This window comes from Corylus avellana, chromosome ca4 (genome assembly GCF_901000735.1).
Source record: "Corylus avellana chromosome ca4, CavTom2PMs-1.0".
Taxonomy (NCBI): Eukaryota; Viridiplantae; Streptophyta; class Magnoliopsida; order Fagales; family Betulaceae; genus Corylus; species Corylus avellana.
Window position 1 is genome coordinate 34,682,821 of NC_081544.1, and position 21,042 is coordinate 34,703,862.

The 21,042-nt window shown below is 37.3% G+C and overlaps 3 protein-coding genes across 3 annotated transcripts; 1 reads left to right on the forward strand and 2 right to left on the reverse strand.

Annotated features, from left to right (window-relative positions):
* Positions 1-248: 248 nt before the first annotated feature.
* Positions 249-3,369, reverse strand: LOC132177690 (protein terminal ear1). The gene is made up of 5 exons (XM_059590116.1): positions 2,420-3,369; positions 1,605-2,286; positions 1,389-1,508; positions 1,084-1,225; positions 249-971 (listed from the first exon to the last, which is right to left on the reverse strand). The coding sequence occupies exons 1-5, from the start codon at positions 3,138-3,140 to the stop codon at positions 615-617; spliced, it is 2,022 nt and encodes a 673-aa protein (XP_059446099.1). The 5' UTR covers positions 3,141-3,369; the 3' UTR covers positions 249-614.
* Positions 3,370-9,534: 6,165 nt separating this feature from the next.
* LOC132178854 (D-cysteine desulfhydrase 2, mitochondrial) lies at positions 9,535-13,454 on the reverse strand. The gene is given in 7 exon segments (XM_059591424.1): positions 9,535-9,895; positions 10,321-10,500; positions 10,653-10,782; positions 11,323-11,670; positions 11,812-11,854; positions 12,473-12,846; positions 13,326-13,454. Coding segments are annotated over 7 exon segments (1,392 nt in total). The 5' UTR covers positions 13,402-13,454; the 3' UTR covers positions 9,535-9,654.
* Positions 13,455-14,659: 1,205 nt separating this feature from the next.
* LOC132179250 (uncharacterized) lies at positions 14,660-20,748 on the forward strand. The gene is made up of 15 exons (XM_059591931.1): positions 14,660-15,106; positions 15,184-15,360; positions 15,443-15,567; positions 15,655-15,793; positions 15,941-16,090; positions 16,187-16,240; positions 17,438-17,533; positions 17,610-17,669; positions 17,772-17,846; positions 17,930-17,983; positions 18,198-18,299; positions 18,426-19,070; positions 19,261-19,368; positions 19,635-19,742; positions 20,383-20,748. Exons 1-15 carry the CDS (start codon positions 14,699-14,701, stop codon positions 20,530-20,532), a joined length of 2,451 nt encoding a protein of 816 aa, XP_059447914.1. The 5' UTR covers positions 14,660-14,698; the 3' UTR covers positions 20,533-20,748.
* The last annotated feature ends 294 nt before the right edge of the window (positions 20,749-21,042 follow it).

Here is a 21,042-nt window from a genome sequence, read left to right on the forward strand (position 1 = left end):
ATCTCATTTTAAACAAGAAGTTAACTAGCTGATATGCTCCTTATAAATTAAATTAATTAATAAAAAAAATGGTCTTTGAAAATAGTAAAAATAAAACAAAATATTTTAAATAGAAAAATAAAAGTGAATAACTAAATACTTGAACCAGCCGTATGTGCTTTAAAATTTTAAGTAAATAAAATAAACATGTTCTTTAAGTAACTGCATTTTAGCTAAATAATTTATATGCAAGATGTGATTGCTCCCATTGTCAAATATATTCTAAATTCCATGTAACAAAAGCTTCATTCTTTTTTTTTTTTTTTTATGAATTACAAGTTTGGTACCAAAGCTTCCAAAAAAGAACGAGAAAAAACTAGCATTCCTATATTGCGAAGGTACAAGAAGAGCAACGCAAAATAAAGAAGGGTATGAAGAGAGAGAAAGAGAGAGAGGGAGAGAGAGTAAATGGGAAGTGATGGTAGTCAGGTCACAACCTGAGAATGACACAAAGCCTTAGGCTGACGGGTGGCCTATCTAAGGAGGGCTCGGTGCTCAACGACCACCTATTGGGGTGGGGGTGGGGGTGCAGCCACTTCTCTGCAGCAATTATAAATGAGACATGATATGTGAATTTATTTTTCTTTGTCTTCATCATCGCCATAATCTTCATCACTGTTCACGCCAACGCCAACGCCGCCGTTGCGGTCGCTGTTGCTGTTGCTACTGGCGGCCATATGTATCATCAGTACGTCGCATTGGTTTTGGACATTGTTGCCGTCATCATCTTCTAGCGTATCGTGACCGTCCATCTCATCAGCTTTTGGACTTGAGAGACCAATCGGGTTGGGCTGCTTGTTCTGGCCAACTATGGGGAGTGGCTCCGTCAGCTGCCTCCCGTCTCGAGCCGGTGAAAACACCACTGGCAGGTAGTGGTCCATCTCGCACGGGAACTTCGAGTTCTTGAAATGATCCTTCAACGCTTCCAATCCCTTTTGTTTTTAAATTGATTCAGAAAAGTAGACCCCAAAAAAAATATTTTTTTATTTGTTCAGATGAGTAGGACAAAATGTCGGAGTATTTTTACGGGGGAAAAGGAAATACCTGAACTCTAGCATATGTGACTTCACAAATTTTCCTGGAGTTGAAGACCTCCCAATGTTGAAGATGAAAGGCCTTGTAAAGCCTCCAGGTTGCCTGCGGGGAAGTCATGTTCACGAACCCATATCCCACATTGCACTTGTTGCTGCTTCCACAAAACGTTTCATACAAAATAAACGTATACCCACCCAATGATTATACAGGTACATATATGTGGGAGATCAAGAGCTTTGATAAGCATTAAATAATTAATATTTAAAGCATAATATTTATTAAAGGAATTAATAGCGGGTAGATAGATAGATTACTTGAAATCAATGGGGAGATACACAAAATCGTATGAGGACAAAGGCTGGTCATCGCCGTCGGCAATCTGCTCGTTGCAGTGGATACAGTGGTTGTCCAGCATGTTCAAGAGCAGCTTCTGACTGCAAACAAGTCAACAAAATTATATATTTTGAACAAAAAATAACAATAATATGCCAAGGAGTGGGAAAGATGTAAGAGACGACCGACCGACCGACCTGTACTTGTTGGGTATGTTCTTGATCATGACAGTGGTTCTGGAATCTCTGCAATTGGGTTCCAATATGGCATCCTCGTTTATTAGAAAACGGCTGTCGAACTTCTTTGCTTGTCTGCCTTTCCACGGCCTACTACTCTTAGGCTGCTTTGCAGCCACTGCCAAGTTATTGCTTGGGCTCTTCTTTGCGTTCCTCTTCGGAGGCCCATTCGTTTCTTTCTCTTCAATTCCATTCGCAACGTCGCCGCCGCCCAGACTCATCGAAGCCACTTCGCCCTCAAGATTTCCGCTCTTGGGGCTTGCCTTACTGAAACTCGATTTCTTTGTGGAGAACTGTGTTTGAGAGAGATGTAAACGAGGAGACACGTTGGGACCGAACCGCCCAGATAATTTCCGGTGCAACGGCGGCGGCGGCGGAGGCGGTGGCGGAGTTGGTGACGACAGTACTGGAGGGTATCTCGGAGATTTCGTGTGATGGAAATTGGCCGAGAAAGCTGGGGTGGGCGCGTTGAAGAACTTCCTGCTATGACCACCGGGTCGACTGAACTCTATTACAACCGGCTTGCCGTGAATTTCCTTGCCATTCATCTCTCTAAGAGCCTTGGCCGCGTCTCTCACATCGTAGAACTCCACGAACCTTTGATGTTTCTTCAATGGTGTCTCTCGCAATTCTTTCACCGGACCTAAATCAACCGAATACAATAAATACCGAAACATTGCATAAAGCCTGAGCCCCACAAAACAATAACAACTAACAAGTCCTTGAAAAGCTCCAGATCTCATAGAGAGAGCAAAAGCAAAAAAAAAATTACCCACCGAAAGTTTCGAAGATTTCTTTTAGACCGGCTTTAGAGACTTGGGAGTCCAAATTGAAGATGACGATGGTGCCCTGGTTGTGCCCCTCGCGAACGGCGTGGGTGGGCGACGGGATGCTGAACTGGGCCCAGACAGTACGGCCAGCAATGAGCCCACGCGCCGGCGGGGGCGGTGGGGGCAAAGCAGCGTTTGAACAGCTACTATAGTAGTGGTTTCTGAGCCTGGTCTGGTGTTGCATGTGCTGGTCACGAATGGCACTGAGGGCCTCCTCTGCATGCCTCAAATCGTAGAAATGAACGGTCACGATCCCCTCCCGGATTCGCTCCATCTGGACCCCCCTCACCTCCCCAAACCCCTCCAGCTCCCGCCTGACCGTCCCCTCGCAGACGTCAACCGGCACCGAGCTCAGCACCAGCGTCCGTGTCGCGGCAGAAGACGGAGCCGGAACCGCCGCCTGAACCCTAACCCCCGGCGCGCTAACGTACGCCGGGGGTACTGCTGCAAGCTGGCACCCGTATCCTACGCCCCCCTCGCAAAACGGCACCACCTGCACATGCACTTGGACATCGCTCGCTGCGAACGGGTAGTACACCTGGGGCACCGCCTGCGGCAGTGGCCTGAAGAGGGCCACGTGGGCCTGGTTGCTAGGGATTCTGGGCCTGAACTCTTGAGCCCTAGGGTCTAGGTTTCCCGGAAACCGTACTATCCCGGTTTCTCCCATGGCGGGTTTCGAAAAATCTTCACCGCTCCGAAAACCACCAAAAAGACAATTTAGAGAGTGGTTTTCCGGTGGGTACAGATTGGTTTACCGCTTACCGGGCGCTTAGTTTGTTTCCCATCTAGTCTCTTCCCCAAAGTAACAGTAATCACACTACTAATAAAACTCCTTTCTTTTCTTTTTTTTCTCTCTCTACGGCCCTGCCTCTCTGTCTCTCTTCAAGTCACAGTGGCTTGGCTCTTTCCTTTTTTTCTCCACTTTCTCTTCAACCCCAAGTTGCTAAAAATGTCCTTTGCCATCTTAAACGTTGATGAAATTACGGAATGCCCCGTTGTCCTTGAAATTTGTATCCTGTTTTACGGTTTGATTGGGGAGGGGAAGGGATTCGTCGAACTTTGATGGGCCGTACACGTGGCGATGGGTGGGGCCTAACCGTACACTCAGAGTATGCTCAAACCGGAGGGTAATAATTGCCCTCTGGGGCTGGTGCATGGTACCAACTTTTTTCATGTTGCTATTTTGACTACTCGTAATGCTCGATTTGGTGTCACCCCGCTTTTAATTTTCTTTGTCCGACTCTTGCTCTTCTTCTCCTTTCTTCTTCGGTGCTACACATGACTATTATTTTCAAAAAATCTATGAAGCATCTTCTTTGCCTCCCTGCTTGTGTCGATCAAGTTTCCCTGTTCGAATTTTAAATTTTCTTGGGTTTTTTTTTTTTTTTTTTTACATATAAGTATGAGTTTTATAAGGGTTTTTTTTTAAAAAATGTTTTTTCTATCTTATATAGAAGAAGCCTAAACCATTTTGTCTTTTATTTTTTATTTTTTATTTTTATATAGTCCAATATCCAACAGTTTATGTTAGGCACTAGGCTAAAAGAAATGTTTTTAATGATGGACTGGATAATTCTATTCACTATTGAAACCCCCCAACAAGTACGCATCCCACTCAAAATTGGCAGGACAATAGGGACTATTACCCTATTCAAAGCATAGGTGCAAGTGCAAGATACAGGTGTAACTCTTTTCTTTTTTCTATGCGCAGCTGAGGTGCGTGTAACCTTAATAAGCTGGCAATATACGTACCGGTAAACAAAAATTCAAAAATGGAATAACTTTTAATTTAATTTCAGGCTTTAATGAATATATCAGCTCAGGAAAAAACGAAAACAAAAATAAATAAATAAAGAGAGAAGAAAGTATATATATATATATATATATATATATATATTTTTTCTATTAATATGGGAGTGGGGAAATTGGAAATTAGAAAAACACTAGCATTGAACTTTGAAACATGATTAATTTTAAATTACGAGGTCTTCAAAAGCATGACCAGTTTTTTAACCAACAAAAAAAATTCCTAGTTTTTTTCTTATTCCCATGTATTATTGCTCAAGATGAATGCAACAATCATGAAGTACGACTTCAATTTGCAAGACACTTGCAACAAAAGTTATAACACTCAGTGACAAATTTAGGTTTCGTACTGGCAAGCAAATGTCGTCATGATTAAGAACAAAAGCCATCCTTAAAATAAAAATTTCCTACTAATTTCTTATTAGTTTTATTTAAAAACAAAAACCAAACAAAGCGCCGGTGCGTAAAAAGGGTTTTGAGTGAAGAGCAACACACGTGCGCTGGAGTTTCCAGTAAGGTCCAACATGAGACTTCCAAGGAGTATTGAAAGCATATTTTAGTCGTGTCTTCGAGACTTTGCATGCTGTTGTCTCCCCCTCACACGTCCTCCGTAGCCCCATTGTCAAATATTATTATCCAACTAAGTGTCCTTCACCACCACATTCAAACATCTTAGTACATCTTTATTGACTATTCAGTATTCACCTACATTTACTTCTCTCCAAAGTTTCTGCAGTGAGTTGGGTAAAATTAAAGCATTCTCTTACATTTCTAACAATTTTTTTATCATTTTTCTTATATTTAACGATCAAGACTACTTTTTACTTCATTATCTACATATACTCTACAATAACTTTCTTTTAAAAATAATTTTTTTACTCTTCTTTATTTTTTTAATTCTTTATTTCTCTACTTTTTTAATTATTTAGGAGAGAGAATAAGTTTTTGGGTTAAATACCTAATTTCTCTTATGATTTCAGTACTTTGTTTTTTGTCCCCTAGGGTTTTATTTGGATCATAGGAGGTATTTGTAGTTTTGATATAGATAGAGATAATACCTCTATTAAAATTCCGTCCAAAACTTAACGGAACGTCACGTCAGCACCAATCAAATGTCGTCATATGTCATATAATTAATTTTTAAAATTTTTAAAAAAATAGAAAGATTTAATATATATATATATATATATATATATATATATAGAAAAAAAAAAAGAAAAAAAAAAAGAAAAGAAGAAAAAAAATTGGGCCCCTTGGCCATTTGGGGGGTGGCTGGTGGCCAAGAGCCACCCCAATTTTTTTTTTAATATATATTTTTAATCTTTTTTAAAAAAAATAAAAAATAAAAATTTAATTGCATGACACGTGGCGACATTTGATTGGTTTTTATGTGACGTTTTGTTAAGTTTTTGACGAAATTTTAACGAAAGTATCATCTTCGTCTTTATCAAAATCATAGGTACCTCCTGCGATCCAAATGAAACCTTAATAGGCAACAAAAAAAAAGTGATGAAACCTTATGGGGGAATTAGATATTTAACCCTAAGTTTTTTTCCATTTTAATAAGCACAATGATTGCTACAACCCTATACATTAGAGTATGCTATGAGTGGCTTTTTGTGATTTTTTTTATACATTTTTCCTAAGCTTAAGGAAATGAACAAGATATAAAGAATCTGCTATGAATGCTCTCCATATTAATTAGGTGCCAGCCACCACATCGAATATGAAATCTAGCGTAATTCATCGAGTTTGAAATCAAATGAGTTGCGACTTTGTAATCCAATAACGGAAAAAGCAACTTATAAGTTGGGTATAATGTTAAGTCGTAATTAGTACCGTTGCACCAATGTCAATAAAAGTAGAATTAGGATCCTCTCAATTTCAAATTAACTCAATAATATCCAGTTAGTTATAGTAGAAGGATATTTTCGTCCCCTCAAAAAGTGAAAAGACAAAAATATTCATCCATTATAACTAACTATATATTATCCGGTTCACTTGAAAGGGAGATAATCATGTTCCAATAAAGTGGGGCTGCTATATACACAAACTGCAAAGCGTAGTGATATATTATAATCATAAATGTCTCACATGGTTTAAATACAATATATAATAACTTTCTTCAATATGGAGCAGAGTCGGATTATTATTGGTTCAAATAACATAAAGTATAACAAAAGTAACGATTATGTAAAATGGGATTTGAGATGTATGTAGAGGAGAATATCAAAGTACTTATTCCCAATAAATTCCTCATAAATCCCACTTATTATAGAAAAAATCAATATAGATGTATGCGTTTTTTTAAATTTTTTTTTTTTGAAGTGTAGGCATTTGAAAGGTAAAATATGGGGATGCTACATTTGCACTCTTCAAATTATTACCAAATTTGTAATATTCTCTCAAACTTTAAAAAGTTGTAATATCCTCTACTAATTTACCAACCCCTTTCATTTAACCTCTTGTGTTATGACTTTTCTTTAAATCTGACTCAAAAAGAGTCACTTGCAATACATATGATTTAAAATGACAATAATACCCCTGTAAAAAAAAAATTCCAGACTCATGGCCTTCCAGACGGTCGTGTGTCACTTCTAATAATTTTTATTTTAAAAATCTAAAGGCATGGTTATATTTGCACACATCTCACTGGAAGTTTAACGGTAAACATTTAACAAAATAGGTTACATGAAACGTGTGTAACTCTACTTCCATGAATCCTAACGAAAGGGGTAAATGAAAGGCTTGATAGATTGATATGGGATATTTCAACTTTTTAAGAATTGAAACAAACATTATTAATTGAATGATAATTTGAGAAGATAAATGTAATTTCTCTAAAAAATGCCTCTTTTTCATTTTATGTGGAAGCTGTTGGTGAATTGAAATTCTCTGCACTACAATCGGGTTAGATATAAAGTTAGTTAATTATTATTATTATTTAGTGTGTAATGTGGGATTTCAATTTGATATTTTATACGGGTTACTTTTCACAAACATGATATTTTTTTAATGTGGTAGCTCAATATACTATATTGTTGTGTTCCCCATTCCCTTCACATGATTCATGGGCCATTGTTCTCCCTTTTTCCTATGAATGTATGAGGATTCCCTTTTTATGACCCAAAAAGTAAGTGAAAGGGATGGTTCCTTGCTCTCCACCAACCCCATTTTAAGGAGGTTACTATATTGGGTTCCAAACACACGGAGACATTCCCTATTTTGTGTGACTAGCCTTTTTGTATATTTTCCTACAAGGCGACATTCAACAATCATTAACTCCAACCATAAGGAAAATCAAATGCATAAGTTTTCCATAGTTGCATTTCATTTCAAAAGTTACTTCGGACACAAATATTGTAAGGGATTAGTTAAAACTCATATAAACCACTATAAGATAAATCAATTAAATTCACTCCACACAATACATTGTGAAAAGATTGAGACTTTAAATTTAAGGATGGCTTCACCACCCCCCTTTAAAGCTGCCGCCCTAGGGTAGTTCAGGGTCACTCTAAATGGCCAAATAGGGCCACCCTTACCATTTGAGGTGGGCTCAAATCTATCATAGAGGAAGCAAAATCCGGTGCTGCATGAATCTATAAGAGTTGATATGAGCTAGTGGATTATTTGGACAAGTTCCGAGTACGTAGTTGAGATGCACGAGGTATAAATAATGTTTGACTGAAGACAAGAAATGATGGGTCATTTTATTAGATTGCGAGAATGGTTGAAGTAGGAGGTGGTGCATTGGGGCATCCTCATACGCTTTTATTCCTTTTGTAAAGCAGGAGTTGCTTTGTGGCTCAAGCCTCAAAGGCAGGTTGGGTTGCCCCCACCATGGCCACCAAGTGATCCGATTCCAACATATATTTGGGTTAACAAGGGAACTATATATTATATTTTTATATATATATATCTCGGGCAGAGTGTGCGCAATGCGGACCGTGTCGTGTCCTGGCACCGTGGCGAATCGTTTCACAATTGCAACGTGTGTTGAGAGAAGAATTTCTGGGCATTTCTTATTTGGGTAATCAGATTCTACGGCCTAAAGGGTGCAATTATATGTTGTGCTAATCACCATTTTTTGATCAATTTTTAACACTATCACCAAGAATGTTCCTATTTATAAAATTATGCAACCCAATGTGAAAGTAATGGTAATTACTTCTCAACCCCCACGGAGAGAGAGAGAGAGAGAGAGAGAGAGAGAAAGAACTTTAAAGAAAAGAAATGATTCAATTGGCTCTAGCACTTTAAAGATCAATACACGTGTCTCTCATGTCCTATTATAAATAAATAAATAAATAAAAATATGTTTATTTTCAACTAAAATTTAACGCAAGCAAACCCAAAAAGAAAAAATCACTCTTTAACACGTAAAGTGTTTTTTTTTTTTTTTAATTTACTATTGAATATGTAGGATCTACACGTGAGTCAGACATATTCAATGATAAATTTGCAAGATCAACAAGAGATGAGTCATACATATTCAATAATAAATTTGCGAGATCGATGAGAGATGCACAAGCAAACGAAACCAAATATCTCTATTTTCTTTTTGTTTTTTCTTTTAGGTGATTAGCATGAATGAAAAGTCATACTTCCATCAGAATCTTGGACCAAAAATTGGTCACAGCTAACTATTGCAAATTTGCAATCATTATTTTTCTACGATATGATATGACGTGACCAAGATGCAGCAGCTAATTTTGGGCCAGGCTGAAAGTTAAGATCTATGTGGGTTTCTTTAACAAGCCCAAGCTGGGTCGGCTCAAACATTGAACATTCTAGCATCAACCCCGGCTGCCATCACTTTTTCATCATCTCTTTGTTATGATTCCCATATTTAATTTCTCCATGAGTAATTTGATACTCTCCTTTTATCCTTCAAGTCAACCATGAGCCATTTTATTCAAAAAGTCTTAAATTTTTTGCTCCTCTGACTTTGTGTAATGCTTGTTATACTATTTTCCACTGACAAACCAATATAGAGATAGTTCATACCCTCGGGTTTTTCTTTGGATTTGAGCTATGAGTAATATTATTCTTCACACTAGCTTTAAGCTAACTGATGTAGAGTATTTTAAGTTACTTCTCATGTTAGTCACTTCAAGAAAACAATACCTGCTTAAAACATGTCACATAAGCCAGTGTGAAACTGGTGTGAAAATTTAATGTAAATAATAGCATTGTACGATACATATACAGACACATCAATCATAGGAAAACGACATATGAATCAGAGTATATAACAAGAACTGATATTCTTTTTTATTACACTTGTTCATCACAGACCAATGGAAATTTTGGATGGAGAAAATAAAGGGTAGGGTTGTAGTTGTAGTGTACAAGGTTAATTTAGTTATCTTTTAAAAGGACAGCCCATCTTTGAGCGTATGGAAGTAAGATTTGTATCTCTGTGCTAATCCGAACATGCCCAGTGTGCCCCCAGTATGGAGCATAACCACATTTACAGCACCTTTTCCCTCCTCACTAAGGAGTGCTGCCATTTCCCAAGCAGCTAAAGTATACATGGGATCCACCAGAATACCAGTTTGCTGCGCAATTTGTTGGCATGCTTCTACTTCCCCTTTCAATACATTGCCAAATCTGGATAAATAGAGAGAGGCAGAGAGAGAGAGATTTGAGTTTAGTAACCTTAACAGATGCAAGCAAAGAAAAAAGAGTTATTGTGAAAATACACATTGACAGTCTTATTGACAGAGATATCAAATGTTCCTAATTGACAATGCTTCTGTCATCAGATATAAAAGGCATATTCGTCAAGCTTCAATCTTTGCAGCTTTTAGTTCCCTGAACATCCTCATCCCCTATTTCGAAAAGTTTATATATATTTTGTTGTTTCAATTTCCTCATCCCCATCAGATCCCCAATTTCCCCTAGTTTTTCTGCTGAAACGTATAGAAAAGGAAGAAATTTCTTCCTGCCACGTCTTGATTGGTTTTAGACAGTATAAAATCAATACTCTTAATAATACCATTAACAATAAAAGAAGAGAAGGAATGAGATATTACTTTCTTGGATGGCAACGTTCTACCCAATTCACTATTCCGTCATGAACTTCATTTAAGCTGTGATCAACAAGATCATGAAAACTGAAACACCTCTTGAAATTGGAAATCAGGCGTTTCTCTTGTTGTTTGTAACCATCAACTGTATCAGCCAGCATCACAGCAGTTACCTCCCAAGGGAGCCTGACATGAAGCAGCATGAGCAGTCACCAACCAACAATACTGTACTTCAATAACGACTCATTACCATGAGAAAGTAAAGCAATAATTTATTCCTTCAACTAAAAGAAAATAAAACATGAATTCCAGAGAATTCCTGATTCAATGGAACACACCCTAAGCAGAGGGCTCCAAGTCCTAAACCAACAGCAGTTGTCCCTGTACCAGCATCTACAACAAATTTCAACGGCCTCTCTGTTCCAAGTAAATGATTCTGGGATAAGTACTACACTAGGCGAATGGCACCTATGAGAAGGAAACCATTTTTTGGTAAAAGCAATCATAGCAATCAACCAGCACCAGATGCGTAAAGCAACAACCAATTTAAACCAACAAAAAAGTAATGAGACAATAAGATGCAGAACTAATCTTTATTTAATCAGAAAATAGACATCAAACTTGTGATAAACACATAATTTAATGTAATCCAAGTTAGTTTTTCATAAAGCATACTCATCCATTAAAACCATTATCTGATAGTCATATTTTTCTAATACATTGTTTTGGTCTTCAATCAAAGTCATTACCGTAAAGCAGAGTGGCGCTTGTTACAAGATGTAATGGCAAATTATAGACTGAAAGTAAATACAAAATCTTCAAAAAGATGAGCAGAGAAGAGGAATATGCATGTTCCACATCCAAAAATGCTTTACTCACTCACATCAAACCAATACACAGCCAAGACAAGGAGAAAGAGAAAGAGAAATTTATCCTCAAAAAGACATTAAAATATGTACAAATGCAAACACAAATATGATTCTTTATACGAAAATCCACAACTTTTACCCAGTATGGCCACAGCCTCCCCTGCGCCTTCATTGACAATGACAACCTTTCTTGGATAGTTTTTAGCACTTCTATTAGCATCCATTTGCACAAAGTTTGAAGCACTAGAAGTTTGACTGGTAAAAGAAGCTTCCAAAATATCACTGAACAATACAACAATACCACTGTTGCCTGCCACCAAATTAGCATGGTTTATCAGCATTTCTTCCCTATTGGCATAAAGAGATCTTGGAACATATGTAACATTCCCATATATTGTTGAAATCAGGTTATAGCCAGTCAGAATTTCAGGCTGCTCCCCTCGTAGAAGCAAATGTGACTTAAGTCCTCTCTCTGCACACGAAACAGCTGCAAGATATGCAAATTACTCATTACAAGCAACCTCTCTTATAGCTTATTCTACCAAAACTAGTGAAAACCTTTCAGTGCCATAAGAAAAAAGAAAAAAAAAATCCTACTGTAACTGCAGCAAACAAGAACATTTCCTACCAACAGCCGCTGCATGTGCACTTTGACAACCTCCACAAGTAACCTAGAAAATGTCCCACTTGAATGTTATTTGTTCTTGGGAGTTCCTAAAATGAAACAGATATTATTTGATATTAAATAGAAACTGTTCATATTAATGAAAATAAACTGGAACAAAAAAAGAAAGCAGAGGCAACGATCTCTCCTAAGGTTCACTACACAAACAGATTTCTACGCCCAAAACTGCTGGACTAGAGCAGACAACCATCTGCTCCAGATGCAGTGCCATGTCCATACAAAGAATATCGAACTCAACAGGATCAAGTACCCAAAACCGTCTCCTCCACAAAGAACTTCGCTGGAACACATCAGACATTGTCTGTCTCTCTATCAACAGAGAGCACAGATAGTAATAGCGAACAGTTTATTATTTGGGGATCCTAGACTCCTAGTCATGCATATAAGCCCATGAAATCTAATGGTTCACAACTCCTTAGTCATGTTTTTGGTTATGCATCCGAATTAATACAAGAGGAGATAAATTTCAGAAGCCAATAAGACAATCACTAAAATATGGAAACCAAGGAAGGGCCTATATTGCTGTTCAAAGGAAATGTAACTTTAACAGTTAACACACAATCACCGTCTTACATTCAAAAGGAATATGGATTTATAATCATACCACGTCAGTGACTGAATGATCTTCAATGAGAGGAAGCAGTCCATCCAATTTTCTTGCTTTATTACCGTTCACCAATGGATGCAACAAATCATCCCTCACAATATAGAAGGATGGATTATGCTCATCCTTTGCCATCATGCCATCACCAAACGCTGGTTGAGTATTGTTCAAAAGGGATGTGTAGCTAAATGGTCCACCTCTACTACGTACTTGTGGGGGAGAAAGCATTATTTGGTGAATTTTGGTATCAGGGCTGGGCAATGCCCATCTTCGATCGAGCAATTTAGACACGAATTCCTCACTGCTTGGTCTCACTTTGGGAACACAACTCTGGCAATGCGGGAAAAAGCCATAATCAACTATAAGTCTAGATCCTGTTGAACACCCACATATTGCATAATATCTAAATCAATAATAATAATAAAAAAAAATGCTGTGTTGTAACACAACATGACTTCAAATAAGAATAAAGAACGTATTTGAGACCAAAAATTAAACAAATATTAGCACCAAAATCAAAACAATGCTACTTAAAAACTTACATGCTAAACTGGCAACAAGAACTCATATAGCATCTTATATTGGTTTCCTGCTTTCTCTATTTGCAATCAGCAAACTTAGAACACATTCCCATTTATTTACAGACATTTTCAGGAAAAAATTAAACATCTGATCCTCCAAATTTTCGAGAAAAGTATTATTTTTTCTTTTTTTTTTTTTCAATTTTTGGTTCTTATTCTTTCAAGCAGTCAACCAACCAAAGCACGAACTGGGCTCGAATACAATAAGATTATCAGAACAAGACAGTTTCGAAAGCACCCAACTCACGATTTGAGAGAGAGAGAGAAAAAACCTGAGGTCTGTGTAAAAGCTCGGCAGAGTGAAAGCCGTTCTTCATGGCCACAATGGCGCCTCTGCTGGCCGAACATTGGAGCTTCATATCACTGTCTCTCTAATCGCTTCCTTTCTTCACGTTTTTTATCGGTCCGTGTAAATTGTAGTTTTTTATCTGCAGCTACATGTCGTGTACCTTTCTCCCCGCGTGTAATATTGGAAAAACATGTGTTTTTTTTTTTTTTTTCCACGGACAAACTTTTACTACAAATTGATTTGTAACTAATTAATTCAAACTCATTTAATATAATTACATCAGATGGGTTTCTTTGTATGAATTATCTACAAACCATTTATAGCAAATTTTTGTTGTCTCTCACATATTAAGGAATATATGTCAATTTTAGAGGCTTATGTGATAGGAAATTTCTATCATTTTTGAGTTACTCACCTATTTTAACTTTGAAAAAAGATGAATGCTACACAAAATGTTACACTCTCAAGTACTCATTATATGAGGTGGCAGTGAAAATTGTGATTCTCATTGTCACGTTAATGAGTGAACACTTGTTATGTGTATTCTTTTTTTTTTTTCTTTTTTTTTTTTATAGCTCTTTTACATATTATTATCATGCTTTGGCTTGTGATTTGATCCTTAAAACAATGAGATAAATACAAAAATACCATAAAATTACTAGTCGCTTTCAAAAAAGCCTTAGGAATTAACATGTGTAACACTTAAATACATAAAATTGTCATTTTGTGGCAAAAAGCACATCCGTTGATGTTTGCATTGACCGTTATAATTAATGGAAAAACAACATTTGACCAAAATAGTCCTAAAATACACTCACTATGGCATTTAAAAAAAAAAAAAATCAAATTAACCATTTCTAATTATGAATACTTGATTTATATATATATATATATATACACTCACAAAGTATATGGGTGGTTTGGCCACCCAAATGGAGCACCCAGCACCCCAAACTTGGCCATCCCCATGGCTTAGGGCACATGTTCCTCCTTGATTTTGGGTGGCCGATTATCCTTATGGAGTAGTTCAGCTGCCCTTTGGTTTTTTTTTTTTTTTAAAGAATTTCTTTTGGTTTAATTTAGTTTTTATTTTATTATTTTAGTTTTTAAGAAAATAATTTCTCCATCCAATTTAACAATCAATATCATAAAATGATAGTCGATGTATCTAAATGTCACAAATGTATGACATGTCAACTTTTAGAGCTTTTTTTTGAAATAACTAATAGTTGAGGCCCTTGAGGGAGGTTTTTTTAATTTTTCCCTAAAACAAGGGACGCGTAGTTGTAAAGAAAAAGGGTTTAAGGGTTTAAGGGTTTTAGGTTTTTGTCAATTCTCACACACGCCCCTACCAAAATGGTGTCTCAGCAACCAGCGGTGTCTGCGGAGGCACTCTCGGCCTCGGGCCGGAGCTCCGAGAAGCTGAGCCTCCCGGCGCTCCAGTCCAAGATGAAGTCCGACCCGGAAGGATATGAGTCGGAGCTGGTCCTGATCCACAGCCAGTTCAAGTCCTCGCTAGAGCTCTTCCGACAACAAGCGGCTCTTAACTTCACCTCCATCAGCGGCATCGGCAGCGACCCCGCCGTGGCGAAAGACCTCGGCGACCGAGCCATGGTATTGGCCCACGTCACCCCGTTCTACCCCCAGCACCTCGCTGATTTCCCCAGCCAACTCGCCGATTTCCTCGCCTCCTCCGCCAGATCGCTACCGTCAGGGCTGAGGTGTCACATCACGCAAGCGCTGATTCTTTTAGCTAATCGGAAGGTAATTTCGAAAATTTGCAAGAATTTGAAGGAAAAATGGTGTCGGGTTGAATTTGAGACATCTCGTTGTTTTTTTAGATGGTTGAGATCAAAGCAACCCTACCGTTGTTCATGGAGCTACAGACTCTAGGCGATAGAGTTTTAAAGAAATTGGCGTTCTCTCATGTTGTTCATAGCATTAAGCAAATGAATCAGAAGCATAAAAACGAGGCTAAGAATCGTGCGCTTCAAAATATCTTGTTTCCCATGCTACAGGTGTGTATTACTAGTCGATTTCTTTGTTGTTTGGGCTTGAGCTCCATTGGTCTAAAATAATCGAATTTGTGTAACTTGATAGCATGAGGATGAAGTGAAGGCCAAGAGATCGCTCATCACGCTATGTGAGCTTCACCGGAGAAAGGTGTGGTTCGATGATAGAACCGCCAATGCGATTTGTACAGCATGTTTTCATTCCTCAACGAGGTATACAAGTATTTTTCTTGTTGGTGGCTGTGTTTAATTGCTAATTTTGGATGTTTGGGAATCACAGTGTGTGTTTGACTTACATAGGATCATGATTGCTGCTCTGTCGTTTCTTCTGGATTATGAGAAGATTGTAGACGATGATGATAGCGATGCTTCAAGCAGTGAAGACGACTCTACTCCTCAAAAGCCTCAGGCTGTCCTAAGTAAAGAGGCTGTTTATAAGGTCAATTGCTAGTTTTTTCACACAACTATACAGATTGCCTCCTAAACATTTCACGAGTACAAATTTTTTATAATCATTTCGAGTCGCAGTTATTTGTAAAATTAAAGACTTGCATTTGTATTGATATGCTGTATTTATTTATTTCAGGCACACCATAAAGGAACATCTTCGAGCAAGAAGAAAAAGAAAGCAAAACTGCAGCGTGCAATGCGTACTATGAAAAGGCAGCAACGCTTGTCATCAGAAAAGACCACATCAAATTATTATTCACCTCTTAACCATCTTAAAGATGCGCAGGTTTGTAGGGTTTTCTCATTATCGCCTTAAGTCCAGTTACTTCTAATATTCTTTGTGTGGATGGAAGGAAATTTCAGATTTCTGATCTGCCTGCAGGGATTTGCTGAGAAGTTATTCTCTCGTCTCCAAATTTGCAATGAACGATTTGAGGTGAGAAAAATTATCTATATTGCTTTTGATTAGATGATCTCAAACCTTTTTTATTTTTATTTTTTTTATCATTGTGCATGGGATATCCTATGTCAATTTGTTGTGTTTCTTTTTTTTTCCTTGCCAGATTAGGTTCTCTCACTCTCTCTTTGTGCGTATTGCATAGTGGTAATTGTTGTTGATATGGTAGAGAGTAAGATCATAGATAATCAGTGACATTTAGATTTGTAAAACATGGGAAAATATAGATGAACTTTACGTAAATAGAGAAGATTTGAATTTAGAGATGTCTTGTAGACAGATCCAGGGAAAGGGAGACGTTACAATGGGGAGACTGAAAGGATTTATTGGGTCAACAATTCAGGAGAATATACAAGCATATATATATATCAAAATGATTTTCTATAGATAAGAAGGATTTATTTACAGTGTATTAGGATTGAAGGAAGTGGTGAGAACTAGATTAAATAGAAGAACGCTGCCCATGTGTGGATATTTAAGCAAAAAGTGGATGGAAAAGGTGATAAACTTCCCACTAGGTCTTCACTTTCTACTTATCACCAAAATTTGAACTGATGGAAGCAAGTGAATCTTTTGATTTTTTGGTTATACCATATATACCCCCAATTATTTTTAAAAGAATAGAAACAAGCTGTAGGTTAAAATACATTTCATGTAGGAGGATTCAGTCTCCTAGGAAAAGAGAAGTTATACATCATTTTTGTCACCTCTGTTTTCATTTCTCATCTTCCCACCACTTCACTTCTCATCTCATCATTTTGTATCTATCTAAATTGAGAACATGGTATTTGATCCCTCTCTTTTCATTGTTTTAGATAGTTATCATTTTTTTGCTCCTTTTTTTTAAGGGCCTATTATTTTCATAGCTCTTCTGCTTCTTTGTTTATTTTAATTATTTCATAAATCACATTGTGAAGCTGAGTGATTCACGAGTTAGTCACTTGGCTCAATAGAACTGCTGCCAGTCAAGTTTTTTGAACACTGACTAGATGCTGAGACCAAATACTGAGTACTATTCAAAACATGATAGAGAGTAAAATACTGACTTACTTTATGTAACGAGGACAAATCCTTTCTTAATTTTTCTATTTAGTTGTTTATTTTTAGTTGCATTAATTTTGTTATGAAACTGAATGATTCATTTCTTTTGATTATTACTGTGTATGTAAACTTCAGGTTAAGATGATGATGGTGAAAGTAATAGCTCGAACAATTGGACTTCACCGCTTGATTCTGTTAAATTTCTATCGTTTTCTTGAGAAATATGTTCAGGTATTTTCTCTGACTAATGCATTCAAGTTTTTATCTTTTTTTATACTTGAGGTGGTAACTATATTGGTAATTGCAGCCCCATCAACGTGATGTTACAAATTTACTTGCAGCAGCAGTTCAGGCCTGCCATGATATGGTATAGTAGGCTCTTCCATTTTGCTTGACTTTCAAAAAAAAAACCACTTTTCTTTTATTAAACTGTCAAGAATTTCTCAATTGATTCAGTTGTTGTAAGCAGGTCCCACCTGATGCAGTTGAACCGCTATTCAAACAGATAGTAAATCAGTTTGTACATGATCGTTCACGCACAGAGGTGCTCCTTCACGGCTACATTATATTAGATTTTTCTTTTTGGTTACTTATGGATTTTTCTCTAAGTCCAGTTGCTTTTGCCAGGCCATTGCTGTTGGACTGAATGCTATAAGAGAGATATGTTTACGAATTCCATTGGTAACTATCTATGCATGTTGGTTTCTTTTTTATCTTTCTATCTGATATTATCATGAATGTTTTAATAAAAGTTGTCTAGTATCTTTCTGTAAATATTAGTTGGACTTAGCTCATTTATCATCCTGCGTCTCTTTTCTATGGCTTTAATATATTGCCTTTTATTATTCTGTCTTTTAGTGCTGTTGGTATTAATTTTTTTGTTCCTGGCAACTAGTTGATGACAGAAGACTTGCTGCAAGATCTTGCATTATACAAGAAATCACATGAGAAGGCAGTATCAGTTGCAGCTCGTTCATTGATTACTTTGTTTAGAGAGGTATCATAAACTACTTCTAGCTGTTCTCTCTCTCTCTCTGTGTCTCTCACTGTTTGTCTGCTTCTGTGTGTGTGTTCACAAGCTCGTGACCAATCTAGGAATAATTACTAATTTGTTTATGTGCAGGTTTGTCCATCACTGCTAATTAAGAAGGATCGTGGGCGGCCTACTGACCCAAAGGCAAGGCCAAAAGCATATGGAGAAGTTGATGTGGTCAGTGATGTTCCCGGTGTTGAGTTATTGCAAGCTGATGACAATAGCGAGGGGGATGTTAGTGATACTGTTGGGTCCACATTCAGTGACTCTGATGATGATCATGAGAATTATGAGATTTCTGCTGCCAGTGATAATGAAGAAAATCAGCTAGACAGTGATGTTACTGGAAGTGAAGATGATGAAGTAGAAGACGATGATGACAGTGATGCCAATGGCGATGGTGGTGATGATGAGGATGATGATGATGATGAGGAAGAGGAGGAGGAGGAGGAGGAGGAAGTGGAAGAGAAGGACATGGAGGTAGTAGAGGCCGCTGGGCATGAACCTAACGGTTCGGATATAACTAATGATGATGCCAAGGCTAGTGAAACTGGAGTAAAAGAATCTAAAGGAAAGAAAAGGAAGTCACCTGATTTTGATGGAAAATTGCTTGCTGCTGATGCAAGTCTTCAGGCTCTAAAGAGATTGGCAGGAGTGACAATGGGCCGTACCTCATCTGACTCAACCGATGGAATTCTTTCTAATGAGGACTTCCGAAGGATCAAGGAATTAAAGGTATCCTAATTTGAACCAGGCCTAAGTTGGTTAAAAATGAAAAAAATTAATACTAATTTGTGACCTTGTGCCATTAAAAGTGTATTAATAATGAAAAATTTCTAATCCTTTTTGAATTTTTGATACTTGTTGGATGTCATAGTATTATATGTTGATTGTTGGTTGCTTCTTTGGTTTTTTTTTTTTTTAGGCAAAGGGTGAAGCAAAAACTGCTTTGGCTCAGCATGGGTTGTTAAGAAAGGGCGTTCCAAGTTCTGATCGACTGAGTGTTAAGCGAGTGGATCCTGCCATGCTTGAAGTAAGTTTTCTATTTCTTAAATGTGGCCTTGGTTACCTTTAGCTTGTTCTTGATGAAGAGAATGAATCCTTTCAAGGATCAGGAGAGGAGGGGGGATAGGGAGTTGGAAAATATGTTTAAAGTGATGGAGTGGGAAAGGCATTGTTGGTTACAAAGAAGTAGCACTTTTTCAGATTTTTTTATTTTTTTATTTTTTATTATATTTTTTTTAATATTAAGATTTTTCCAGTAAGATATATACTGATCTTTTTGCATACATTTTGTAGGCTCATGTACGCAAAAAGATGAGCAAGGAGGAAAGATTAGAGTTAGTGAGGGAAGGAAGGGAGGACAGAGGGAAGTACCAGGCTCGAGCTGCTGTAAAACAGAAAAAGGTAATTCTTTTTGTTTTTGTTTTTAAACTGTGTTGGGGTCATTTGTATGCTTGCATTCTGGAATCCTGGTGTTTGGATTGGCAATCAATTCATTAATTTTCTTCATAAGTTTGGCTTGAATTTGAGAATTTCCCGATAACTTTTGCTTCAGAATCCAGCAGTATCTTTTGATCAAGGGTTGAGGGAGGATCTGGAAATGAGGGATTCAGATGCTCCTCTCTCTTTCTTTCTTTTCCCCTGCTATTCTTTCTTGCTTGTCAATGAGATGATGCTACAACTCATCATCTCACAACTACGAGTGTATAATTAAGAATTTGCTAAAGCTTTTGGGTAGGTTTGACAAAACTTTTAAAAGGGTTTTTTTTGGTCTTTTGGTTGTGATATGACGTAAAGGTGAAAATAGTTTTTATTTAGTGTTTATTGAAAATAGTTTTTAGATTTTGGTGTTTTGTGTTTTGAATTGTTTGTTCATGTTTTACTTTTTTGATAAAAGGCAAAAGCTACCCTAAAAAGTGTTGCCAAGCAAGATCATCTTTACGACTTCTCCTGTTCATAATATGACAATTATTAGACTAAAATGGCATGACGTAGAAGATACTTTGTTTGAAATATTGTTTACACCTATTTTGTCATTGGACAGACGGGTGGTCTAAGCAATAGGCAGAAGGAGCGTAAGAAGGCTATGCCTATAGTTGCAAAGAAAGCCAAGGCAGCAAGATCTCGACAAGAGAAGAAGAAAAAACAGCAGCGTTCTGGCAAACAGTTCCGGGGTAGGAAGTCATGGAAATGATCACGACCAAATTTTACCTGCCTATACCATATCCTCTTTTTATCTTTATATATTTGTAGTGTTTTTTTTTTTTTTTTGGCCATATTTTTAAATGAAAATGATCCCTTGGGATTTCTAATTTCTAATTTATTTCTTTGCTCATGCATATTTAATTGAAATGTAATTCAGTTTCTTCAACTGTTCGTTACTAGGTCAAGTTATAAAATTCTTTGTTTATCTTTTCGGTGTCTTGGTACAACTGTTATATTTGCACGTGTTTTTCAAGAAGAAGATACGTTTTATTCATTTTTTTTTTTTTTTTATTATTTTGTTAGTTATTTGAAATCTGCGAAAAGGTAGTTATAATGGCAATATAGTGGTGGTGGTGGCAGCCACTAATATCACCACTCATGTCTCCACCCCCACCCCCACCATTACTGCCACTTACACCGAGCGTTGGCCGTCCAACACGTCCTCTCCTCCCCCCAACCAAATGTCCCACCAACTACCACGCGTCCAATTCTAAAGACT